The sequence below is a fragment of the Dunckerocampus dactyliophorus genome, chromosome 16 (genome assembly GCF_027744805.1).
Source record: "Dunckerocampus dactyliophorus isolate RoL2022-P2 chromosome 16, RoL_Ddac_1.1, whole genome shotgun sequence".
Classification (NCBI taxonomy): domain Eukaryota; kingdom Metazoa; phylum Chordata; class Actinopteri; order Syngnathiformes; family Syngnathidae; genus Dunckerocampus; species Dunckerocampus dactyliophorus.
This window is the reverse complement of record NC_072834.1, coordinates 12,591,174-12,604,388: the sequence shown is the minus strand read 5'-3', so window position 1 is coordinate 12,604,388 and position 13,215 is coordinate 12,591,174. Positions and strand designations below refer to the sequence as shown.

The window sequence follows — 13,215 nt, the reverse complement described above, 5'->3', positions numbered from 1 at the left end:
CCTGAGTGTTGTGTTTCTAAATAAAACATTACTGTGACTGCCAGTCTGTCTATTGCATTATCATACCTTTCCATGTAATGTAACTGCATAGCAAATCATCAAAGTTCCCACGTTTTCCCGGGAATTATTTTCCAGGACACTTTCAGCCGCTACAGAGACAAGTTATCCCGTCATCATGTGTTCTTTTCTACAGTTGTAACTTGCATTTATCCAAATTGTTTCTATGTTATTCTCAGACATTTGATGTGCAGTCTATGGCTATCATTTATCTGTGATAATAATTACAACAAATGTATCATGCATGCAATCATACAAACACACCCACAGATCACAGCACTTCTATCTAACACTTCATTAGCATGGCAAACTGGAGTTACAAGGTTCTATTGGGAAATTCCCAACTCAACCCTCTCTTCTTTCTTATTTTATTTCCTGCACTTGCTATAAAGTGTTTGTATATTTTCAACAAATCAGTGAAAATCAATTTATTTAATTTCATCTCAGTTTAGTTTACCCATCTGGCACAAGCCTTTCTTTCTAAAATCAAAATCACTGCCAAAATAGCCAAGCAAAACGTAAACTGTCATAAATATAATTAAATATCTCTATAATTCTGGCGGAAAGACCAGAATTTCCTTAATTTTCAGGAAAATATTCCTTATTTTCAAATGCAAATGTTGACAAGTATGTTACAGGGTATTTTTGAAAATGGAAAAACGGGAATACTTGTTTGGAATCTGCAGTAACCGAGAAGAGTTCTGTGACTGACTTAACTGTATATAATAATGAATTGCCTACTATTCTTTATCTTCATTCTATTCAAATAAAACAAACCATATGCTATGAAATGTCCATGTCTTTTGCGCCCTCTTGTGGTAGAACCTCGTGGCTTACTTGTACAGTCATGGCCAAAACTTTTGAGAATGACACAAGTATTGGTTTTCACAAGGTTTGCTGCTTCAGTGTTTTCAGATATATTTGTCAAACGGTGGTATATGGTATACTGATGTATAATTACAAGCGTTTCATATGTGTCACAGGCTTTTATGGAAAGTAACATTAAGTTTATGTAAAGAGTCAATATTTGCAGTGTTGACTCTTCTTTTTCAATTCACCGTGGTATGCTGTCAATTCACCTCTGGGCCACATCTTGATTTATGGCAGCCCATTCTTTGCATAATCAATGCTCGGAGTTTGTCAAAATTTGCAGGTTTTTGTTTTTCCACCTGCCTCTTTGACGATTGATCGCAAGTTCGGAGAGGGATTAAGGTTTGTGGAGTTTCCTCTCCGTGGATGTTTTCTTCACCGAGCCAGTTAGTTTTCACTTTTGCCTCATGACAAGGTGGTCCATCATGCTGGAAAATGCTTTGTTCGTCACCAAACTGTTCTTGGATGGTTGGGAGAAATTGTTCTCGGAGGATGTTTTGGTACCATTCTTCGTACACGGCTGTGTTCTTAGGCAAAATTGTGAGTGAGCCCACTTCCTTGGCTGGGAAGCAACCCCGCACAAGAATGATTTCAGGATGGTTTACTGTTGGCATGACACAGGACTGATGGTAGCGCTCACCTTTTCTCCTTCAGATAAGCATTGTTCTGGGTCCCCCAAACCATCGGACGGGGATTCATCAGTGAAAATGGTTTTACCCCAGTTTTCAGGAGCCCAATACTTGTATCTTGTGCAGAATACCAGTCTGTCCCTGATGTTTTTCCTGGAGAAAAGTGGCTTCTTTGAGCCTTTCTTGACACCAGACCAGCTTTAAAAAGTGTGTGTTTCCTGCCAGGTAACCATGGTTAACAGAAGAAGAACAAAGATGCCAAGCCCCACCCTCCTTTTAAAGCTTTCAGTCTGATATTCTTACCCAATCAGGATGACAGTCATCTTAAGCCTTTGTCCTTGTCAACAAACTCACCTATATTAACCAAAGAATCACTAGCATGATCACCTGGTTCTTTTGTGGCAGGGTTGAAATGCAGTGGAAATGTTTTTTTAGGATTAAGTTCATTTTCATGGCAAGGGACTTTGCAATGAATTGCCATTCATCTTATCACTCTTCATGACATTCTGGAGTTGCCAAAAAAAATGGAGAGCAAATTGCCCTCATAAAAACACGTTGAATTGCCCTCGGCACTTGGTAATACGGAATTTGTGGTGTCAATACGGTGCCAATATGCGCGTGCATAAAAACCACAATGGGCTTGCTCATAAAGACCACTCTCTGTGTGCTTGTGGTCTCTGAATAACCGCTCCCTGCCGCTCTGTATCTCTGACCTGGACACAGTAGGCGTTTGAGGTGAGCCAATCTCGGTCGTACATTATAGCGATGTAATTTAGCTTATTTATTATGTATTGTGTAAAACTAAGACATGAATAACATCAAATTAAAACCACAAAATGAATGCCGACCCACCATCCACCAGTTCCAGCCAAGTTTTTCCAGAGAGATGATTACATTGCTGTTTGACGTGTGTGGTAACAGGCAGTGTGCTAGCATGAATTAACTTGAGACAAATGTGCACATTAGCACTCAATAAGTCATCAAAACTTACCTTTATGCTTTCCCACATAGTATCAGCATTTGAAATAAATATTATGAAATATGAGACGAAAGAAAAATCGTAAAAAAATAAAGTAGTAGTCTATCTGTGCAGCATATGAGAGAAAGTTAGCATACGCACAATCGACATGCCAAGTGAGACGGATGTAACAGAGAGAATCCGGGCACTTGTCAAAATAAAACATAAAAAAAAATCAAATAATGGAAATTATTTTTTCTTTCAGTGCGGCCCGGTACCAAATGACCCACGGGCCGGTACCGGGCCGCGGCCCGGGGGTTGGGGACCACTGGTGTATATGTGCCCTGCGTTTGGCTGGCGACCAAACCAAGTCAGCTGGGTTAGGCTCCAGCATACCCCTGCGAGGGGAGCAAGGTGGGTAAAGTGTCTTTCCCCAGGGACACAGCGACAGTGACTCGGTGAATTGAGCTGGGATCGAACCGCCAACCTTTCTAGACCACCTCTACCTCCTTAGCCATCCCCAATGAGGATAAACGGCATAGAAAATGGATAGATGGGTGCCTGTTGTGAGATAATTCAAACCTGCAATAAAAGCCTGTTGATCAATCGGGCGATCAACATTACAAACATTACAAACATTACAGTAACATTACTGACACCTAGTGACCCAGTCTACATACCACAATTTGAAAGTGTCTATATTTCTATTTTAGTTCATTATCCATTTTTACAACCAGAAAATGTAAAATTGGCATATGTATATTTTTGACTAATAATATTCAACCACGAAACAGCAATCATTTATTACTCAAGTAATTTTTGAAAAACTACAATAGAGTGAGAGAGTCATTTTCGAACCGCAAAGTCACGAGGGACTGAGTCACCATCACCCTTTCACCATTTGGCGACCCAAATTGTGGAAAATTTTCAACTGTAATTTCTGAAATATGTTATATTTAATGAAAATACATTAAAGGGATCGTTCAGATTTTTGACATGAAGTTGTATGACATCCCCATCAGCAGTGTAGTGCTTCAACAGTGACTTACGTCCCATGAGCCGAGTTCTGGTCGGATTTCGGTGATGAGGAACGAGTGGCAGAGCCAAAAACTTTTTATTGGGGAGGCCAAGGTGAGACCATTACTCAGATAGGGGTGGCAATAAGTTGATACCTGAATTGTCTAGATGGTAAGTGGGGTGGCCGTAGCCACCCATGTCCACAACGTAGCCCTGCCATTGCTTTTGGACCGTCTGTTAGAGCAATTAATAGCTGAGCAGTGTGCCAAGCACATGTTTACAATGCATAGTTTCTGGATTCTGCTCCCCATCATGGTGGCCAAACTGGTGCAGGGCACAATACGGAAGTGGATACAGATCGGCACTCCTGTTTTAACTCTAGACTCCTTGGTTTACATGCCCACTCATGCTGCTACAGAGAGCTTCCATTAAGAACATATTTATGTGCTGAATAACACTTCAGCATTTAAGTCAAAGTCAACATAGTGAGAAAACTTGACCAGAACCGACCAAAGTAATCATACAAAACGTACCTACCGCTTGCAGTTCATGCAAGACGCGGTTATAGTGACAGCTCCTCCACACGGAAAGTTGTGTGCTGCAGTGAAATGCATCCAAGCGGAAACGGCGGTTAGGCTGAACTAATGCTCTGCACCACAGAGCCGCATTTGTCAAAATTGTCCCCCAGCCATGGGGGTGGGCCCTGGGGTGGCTGGAGAGCTCCGCCACTTTAAGGAAAATAGTTCTGGTTAGTTGGTGGGGCCACTTAAAGAGTTTGGCTTCTCAAAACAATAGTAATGCATTTGCATCACAAAAATCTGGCCTCACAATCGCTCGGCGTTACTTTCTCTCCTGTCGTACCACTGCACGTCCATTGTTGTGATTGTTGTATGTGTTCCGCAGCGGATGAAGACCACTGTGGAACGTGCGTGTAAACCTCCCTCACTAACACCTTAAAGAGCTGCGCTGGACGAGGAGCTGACAGGTTTTAGCTCAATGCTTGGCGCTCTAGCATCATGTGGTCTCATTCAGTGGACTGGTGGACTGTGGCTGAAGCCCCGGACGTGCGCGGGGGCAGACCAGTCGGGGTACATGTGTCCCAACACAGTGGACTGCTTTGTGTCCAGGCGCACTGGGAAAACAGTCGTTTATGTTTAACGTGTTTATGCTGGCTGTGTTGGGCGTTTGCATCCAGCTCAACGTTGCAGACGTCGTCTTCCTGGTAGGAGAGGCCTGCAGCAAGCACCTAAACGTTGCTGGAGACTCAACTATGGGGGCTTGGCTACAACATTAGCTCATACTAGGGAAATAAATCCAGTGTAAACTCTCACATGTCACTGACCTACTGTGAGAATTGATTTACACTACATGAATTATATAAAGGGGCAATACAATATGATGATATGTTAGTAGGAATTAATACAGAAGTACACATACTAACACACTCACTGGCCACTTGCACATTCTAATTACCAGTTCCAGTGCAAGAGCTCTATCAAAAATCCTATCCTTGTATATTTAAAATACCACATTTTGATTGACACAGTTAGAGAAGTAGTCATCTAACAATATGTTTATCATTGTAGTTTGTAATTTGAAACCTGTGTCTAATATTTTGATTACTTTATTTATCATTATCAATGATGGCTGTTAAAACACCAATTAATGAAACGCTAAATCTGTGGATTGTAAATGAATGAGAGACATTTACCAGTAAACCAGTAAATCTTGTCCGTACAGTGCAGAATACATGCATTTATTCTCAGAGTTTGTGCTTCATTGATCTATCCGAATGGGATACTTGGTGGCGCGGTTGCCATCTTTAGACTCGGGCTTCTGCTGGGACAGCAACTGTGAGTTACATCTCAGGCTGATTGAGTTCTCCTGAAGGCCAGAGTGCAGAGTTTTGGGTTATCAATAGCCTCCCCATGTAGGGGGTCAGTGTGTGGGTGACAATGGTTGACCCCACCGACAGCTGAACGTGCAGTGACACTTTTTATGGAACACATCAACACACACCATCTACACAGGTCGCACACACCCCAAGGGTATTGGCAGCAAAAACAAATATGTTGGGTATTACTTTTAATGGGGGACATTAGTTTGTAGGGCCATCTATCTACAGTATCTATCTATCTATCTATCTATCTATCTATCTATCTATCTATCTATCTATCTATCTATCTATCTATCTATCTATCTATCTATCTATCTATCTATCTATATGTCTGGTTGGGCCACTCTTAGCAGCAACAACTGCAATCAAGTGTTCGCAATAACTTGCAATGAGTCAGTTCATGCCACAGCATCTCAATAGGATTCAGGTCAGGACTTTGACTAGGCCACTCCAAATTGTTTTTCTTCAGCCATTCAGAGGTGGACTTGCTGGTGTGTTTTGGATCATTGTCCTGCTGCAGAACCCAAGTTGGTTTCAGATTGAGGTCGCAAACAGATGGCTGGACATTCTCCTTCAGGAATTTTTGGTAGACAGTCGAATTTATGGTTTCATTTTTCACAGCAAGTCTTCCAGATCCTGAAGCAGCAAAACAGCCCCGGACCATCACACTACCACCACCATATTTTACCGTTGGTATGATGTTCTTTTTCTAAAATGCGGCGTACTTTTACGCCAGATGTACTGGGACACACACCTTCCAAAAAGTTCAACTTTTGTCTTGTCAGACCACAGAGTATTTTCCCAAAGGTCTTGGGGATCATCAAGATGTTTTCTGGTAAAATTGAGACGAGTCTTAATGTTTTTTTTGTTCAGCAGTGGTTTTTGTCTTGAAAATCTGCCATTCAGGCCGTTTTTGCCCAGTGTCTTTCTTATGGTGGAGTCATGAACACTGACCTTAACTGAACCAAGTGAGGCCTGCAGTTCTTTGGACGTTGTTGTGGGTTTTTTTGTGACCTCTTGGATGAGTCGTTGCTGCGCTGTTGGGGTAATTTTGGTTGGCCGACCACTCCTGGGAAGGTTCACCACTGTTCCATGTTTTCGCCATTTGTGGATAATGGCTCTCAATGTGGTTCGCTGGAGTCCCAAAGCTTTAGAAATGGTTTTATAACCTTTTCCAGACTGATAGAGCTCAATTAATATCAGTTAAGTTATGTTTTAACTTGAGGGGTGGGGTGGAAATCACTTTTTCGGACAGGGTCATGTAGGTTTGGATTTTTTTTCTCACTTAATAATTAAAAGTTTCATTTAAAAACTGCCTTTTGTGTTCAGTTGTGATGAGGGTGCAATCACTTTTTCGCAGTGGATTTTTTTTTCACTTCTGTGTTCAGTTGTGTTGTCGTTGACTAATATTTAAATTTGTTTGATGATCTGAAACATTCAAGTGGGACAAACATGCAAAAAAATAAGGAATCAGGAAGGGAGCAAACACTTTTTCACTCCACTGTACTTTAAGTATCTGTCATGTACACGTAGCATGCACATGTGATTAATGACAATAAGAATTGTAATTTATAAGAATTCCGGGCCCCATGAAAAAAAATCAAATTGGACCCCCCCCCTCCCAGGAAGCTGTTGTCACTACAACTCAAATATTTTTGAGCCACAGCATAAAGTGTGACTAATTGTAGTCTATAATGGGGAAGCAGTAATGGTTTTAGTCTGCAAACAGCAATTAGTCACGAAGCATATTTGCCTTATGCAAATTATAAAAGCTGAACCATGTGAGGGTGGTGTCAATGACTGAATTTTTCATTTTTTTGCATGTTGTAAAGCTCGTCAGTGACTCACGGGGGGTTTCTGATGCTTCTCCACACAGTCAAGGGTCACCTCACTCCAAATCTCAAATCCGTGCCACTTGGGTGACAATAAAGCCACACCCTTGCCCACAATTTATATTTAGAGCACACAGACGTGCTGGCCTCCACCCGCATCCCCATAGGAGCCTTCTGCTGCCATTCGTCTGAACAGAAACACCTCTCATGGGAGGCCCTTCAGGATCATCGGCAGGGTGTCTTCATGTGAGGCACACAAGAGTTTATTTGTAGCGTCTTGTTGAATGGTCTGTATTAAAACAAGCCAGACAGGGAGGCCTGCAGGCAAGAGACAAAATAAATAAAAAAAACAATTGGACAGACTCTTATCTTGGTGCTGCCGTTTCATCAGAGGCTTGGGGGAACATGGCCTCCCTGATGATCCTTATCAGGTATGTCTGGGCAACAAATCACATCTTATGAGAAGGGTTAAAAACAATATTTAATAGTGGGATTGATGAAGGTTTCAGTGATGTCTTTACTTGGGAGTGAGATCAGATCACTTTAACACTTGGAGCACCAACTGTAAAATCTATATGGAAGCTTTAATTCTTAGTAATCTGCTAAAGAAACAAAGAAATTATTCAAATCCAAACCAAATCTAAAGCGCCCAACCTTGATTTTCGTGTGCCTCAGTGTTTGCATGATTGTTTTTTTTGTCTAAATTTAAAATTTTCTTGTACTGTATTGTTCCAAGAAATGCCAGAAGTGCCAAAACAAAGCACCCGTTGATATTTTTTAGTGGGTGCGACTGCTAAATAAAACAGCATGGGGCCAAAGAAAGGTGCGAGTGCCGGCACTTTGATGAAGAAGACGAGAAACACAATATTAATATTTGTGGGTGTCTGGAACGGATTTACAAATTGCCTTGGTTTTCGTACGTTTTGGTTTTTGTCTAACCTTTTGGAGCAAATTAATGACAAAAACCAAGGTACCACTGTACTAAAAAAAGAAAGCCATCCTCCATCATGCATGTCAATTAAAGCAATGTTAATAGGGTTCTTTTATTCCATTGGTAATATAGCTGATATAACAGGTGCTCTGTTGACTTGCACTGTGTGCGGCCCAAAGGACAGGCACAAGTGTTGTGGAAGTTTGCTGCAGCGTCACCACCAACAGCCCCTGAAATACAAACTAGAAACCTAAATCTGGGGCTTGTGTCACAAGATCTATCCTCAAGCAAAAGTTGTGCTCCGCCAAGCAGCTCCACTTCTTCCTCTCATACACTCTTACCCCATTTTTTTTTTTTTTTTAAAGCAGCCACCAGTGAAGAAGACACAGCCTTTAGGAGGACACGTGGTGGATTCATGATCAATCAGTTACTATTAATGCCTGCAAGCACAGACGCCTTCTCTGTCTGCGGCATCGCACACGAGCAAACAAGTAAGTAACTTTCAATTCTATAACTTTCATGTACTGTACCTCTTTCATAGATTTTTAATAGGACTTCCACAAAATATTTGACAAACGCAGCCATTTGAATCAACGCACCACAGATGAGAGTTTTTGGCAAGCCTACCACTAATTCATGATCTAAACAACAAACCTTTTATTAAACACTATATTCATGATGCCTTCATTTGCTTTTATTTGTAATCTCTCTAATGAATGAAGTCAATGTTATTTAATCCTGGTTTACGAGTAGAAATAGGTATAAATAAATTAAACAAAAGCCTGTTTGAATGCATATTTTGCACAAGTATAAATACTGTATATGAAACCTTTAATTCCTGTATGTGTTTGCCTTCACTTTACTGTAGTACCTGTGTATGAACGTATTGCTATTAATCATAGTACTACTAAGAGAGTTGGCATGGTATGGTAAGGTTTATTTGTTTCAGTCATTCTTAACGAGTAGTTACATTATTGCACAATTATCTTATTTCATCCTACTCCTACCCACTTAATTACATTTTATCGTCTACCTTTTGTACATTTCTTGTTTGAAAGGGGAGGAAGGCGTAAAAGTGTGTAAAAGGACTGGCCATGCTGACCTGCAATATTTTGCAAAGGTGCAAAAATCTTGGAGTCATTTTTGATAACAATCTTAACCCTGATTTGCATGTTAACATTGTCATTCGTTCCTGTTTTTTTCATCTCAGATAACTCATTAAGATTAGAACCATATTGTCCGGAAGGGATTTAGAGATCGTCACAGATGCTTTCATTCTCTCCAGATTTGATTATTGTAATGCTTTGTATACCTGACTTAGTCAGCGTAGCATAAACAAACTCCAGCTGCTCCAAAATGCAGCAGCAAGACTCAAGAGCATATCACTCCCATTTTAGCATCCTTGCACTGGCTGCCAGTACATTTTAGAATTGATTTAAAATGATTCTCTTAACGTTTAAGGTCCTCTCTGGTCTAACCCCACCTTATTTATCAGACCTTCTTACCCTATAGGAGCCTAGTCGTAACCTTAGATCACATGTGTCAAACTCGTGCCCTAGAGGGCCGAGACGCTGCAGGTTTTCTCTCCAACCAGTTTCTTCAGCAGGTGATTTAATTGATGAGCTCCTTCCCTCATACTGAAGGTGTTGATCATTAAAATCAACTGCTTTAGTGACTGGCTGGAAAGAAAACCTGCAGTGTCTCGGCCCTCCATGGAACGAGCTTGACACCTTAGATCCTCAGCCAAGGCCATGCTGGTTGTCCCCCAGTCCAGGCTAAGGACCAAAGGTGATCGGGCTTTCAGTATTAGAGATTATCTCTGGAACAATCGACCTGTGGAGGTCGGACAAGCACACTCTGTGTCCTCTTTTAAATCACCTTTAAAAACTCATTTTTACAGATCTGCTTTCACTGGATTGGTTTAAATTCCCCCTTTTGTACTTATTTATCTTTTTACTTATTTATGTTTTTATCCTTGCTATTGTCCGGTAAAGCACTTGTTTTGAAAAGTGCCATATGAATGAAGTTTATTATTTATTATTATTATTATTGAAAAATAACTAAAATAATATGCAATTAGGAGAAATATGTACTGTATGTATGCAATTAGTAGTTCAAACAATGGCTCCTTAAACATTCTGCAGTCTTAAGGAAAAGGAACAAATAAAAATGTAAAAAATGTAGCAAGAGTGTTAAAATTACAATACGTTATGTATAAAGTGAGCAATAACTTATTGGCATTTCTTAAAATTGTCATATTTGGCATCATCTATGTTATTGTGGAGTTGTTGCTGTCAATTGTTGAAGACGTCTTTGTGAGTTCTGTCTTTCATTGTCTTTCCTTGTGGTCGAGATGATCTTATCTTCAATATCATCAATATTTATCCAGTTCCTTGATGTCTTTTGGCTTCCTCCGGTCTTCCATTTAACTTGATTTAAATTTTGCAATTGGTGCTCCTAGTGTTAAACTATGTAATTTTTCAACACTTAAGTTTTATCTGTAGATGTTCAAACTGTTCCTTGCTAAATACAGAGACCATGTCACTAAATTGTCAACACGGATCTCTTCTGTGTATGAGGCGTGTTATGAAACGGAACCGGTGCTTGAAAGCTGGCCCTGAGCCAAATGCAATGAGCGTCAATAGAAGCGCTCGGTGATTAAGGGTGCGGACGAGTCTGAACATCTATGTGGGTTGATCTGACAAATCTTTCGGTAAAGTTGATCAAATGTGGAATTACCACAGCTTCTGCTTGGACATCAACAACTTGCAAGCAGCTGTTTAACCCCGATGGAAAAAACAGCCACACGTCACTTTGTTGTTTTCACTGACATTGTGAACACCGAGGTAGGTTGGATTGCAAGGTGTGCCAAGGTGTACCCATCGAGACAAAAATACTGTATGACTGACAAACGGGCTCACTCCATTCATGCCGTTGTTCTATGGAACAAACGAGCCAAGTTGCTAAAACCAATGCACAGAGTGAACCATCTTCCTGCCAGACACTCATGCACATGGCAGTATCGAGTTCATTTTCATTTATTGTGTAATTAATTAATTTATTATTGTCCCAGGCCTATTTTTTTGAACGAGAAATCTTGTCACGTTTTAACCTTGTGAGATCTTGCGACACGAGATGTATGGATTACAATAAAACAATAAGTGTGTATTGTTGTAGTTGCAGTGCGGAACTGCACAATGCCGATGGGTGTTCTGAATAATTAGGCTCAAAAATGGCTACAACATATTAGAAAGCTGTCTTAAAATGGAATTAATGAAATGATTGTCTCCCCGCAGGTGTCAGTCGTGGTACTGTCAATAAATTGGAGCTATCATGGGGGACTGGAACCTGTTGGGGAAGCTGCTGGAGAGCGCCCAGGAGCATTCCACTGTGGTGGGCAAAGTGTGGCTGACGGTGCTGTTCATCTTCCGCATCCTGGTGCTGGGGGCCGCTGCCGAGAAAGTGTGGGGCGACGAGCAGTCCGGCTTCACTTGTGACACCAAGCAGCCCGGTTGTCAGAACGTCTGTTACGACAAGACCTTCCCCATTTCCCACATCCGCTTCTGGGTGATGCAGATCATCTTTGTGTCCACACCCACGCTCATTTACTTGGGCCACATCCTCCATCTGGTGCGCATGGAGGAGAAATTGAAAGAAAAGGAAAAGGAACAGGCCCTCCAGAATGAAAAGCAGCAGCAGCTACTTGCTACAAAGGCCAAAAAGGCTCCTATTAAAGACAACCAAGGTCATGTGCGGCTGCACGGGGCACTGCTTCGAACCTATGTTTTCAACATTATCTTCAAGACCCTTTTTGAAGTGGCCTTCATCATAGCTCAGTACTTCCTGTATGGTTTTGAGCTCAAGCCGATGTACACATGTGACCGCTGGCCGTGCCCCAACGTGGTCAACTGCTACATCTCCAGACCCACCGAGAAGACAGTCTTCATCCTCTTCATGCTGGCCGTGGCCGCCATCTCGCTGCTGCTCAATCTGGTGGAGATGTACCATCTCGGCTTCACCAAATGCCACCAGGGCCTCCGCTACAGGAGGTCGCAGGCTGCGAGGGAGTCCTCCAAATCCCTGGGGGAGCCCGTCATGCCCTTTGTCCCAAGCTACAACTACTTCCCCGGTCGCCCCACAGTGCCTGAAGCCTTCCCCGTGGAGGCAAAGTACAGCATGACCGAGGCAAACCCCGCCTACAGCCCCTACAACAGCAAGGCGGTATACAAGCAGAACAGAGACAACATGGCCGTGGAGAAAAAAGGAAAAGCAGATGGAGAGGATGGAAAGGAGAAGAAAACGTCCACCTCGGTTTTAGACATGCCCATGGAAAGCCTGCGCAGAAACAGCCAGTCCAGCAAGCACAGCAACAACAAGAGCAGAATGGATGATCTCAAAATATAGAGACTTTTTTGTGCAGCAACAGCCAACCTCAAACACAACAGACAAGACGCTCATTGTGGGCAGAGTAGACACCAAAAAGAAAAACACTACTACTAGCACGCAACAAGTTCATCAAATTGTTCTTTTACTATGAGCTGAAGAGCAACACATTCTAGAATTGACAAGGCATCATTGTTTCAAGGTTTTTCCCCAAACTTCCTCAAGTAAACCATGTGTTGCCATGACAATAAATGAAAACGAATACAGCTGGCATGGATTTAAAACAAAGCTCCTTTTTTCCCATTAAGGTCTTTTTTTAAAATTAATTAATTAATGCAACACGCCAAACGACAATGAAAAGAAAAAGCAAACCAAATAAACAAATAATAATAGAACATAATGCAAATATGAGCTGTCAAATGACCATAATTTTCAATGTGATTAATCTGTTTACAATTAGTTAATCATAATTAATCACCATTTGCAACTGTCTGAAATGTGCTCTTTTCCGCTTTATTTTATGAACAGAAAGCTAAATGACAGGACATGATTATATACAGTCGTCCCTCAAAACTTGGCGGCTCAAATTTCGCAGCTTCACTCTATCATGATTTTTCAAAATAAATGAATTAATACATTAT

General features: G+C 41.4%; 1 protein-coding gene across 1 annotated transcript; it reads left to right on the top strand.

The window, feature by feature from the left end:
• The first annotated feature begins 11,524 nt into the window (after nucleotides 1–11,524).
• gja2 (gap junction protein, alpha 2) lies at nucleotides 11,525–12,595 on the top strand. Its single transcript, XM_054754940.1, has one exon. The coding sequence runs from the start codon at nucleotides 11,525–11,527 to the stop codon at nucleotides 12,593–12,595; it is 1,071 nt and encodes a 356-aa protein (XP_054610915.1).
• Nucleotides 12,596–13,215: the final 620 nt, after the last annotated feature.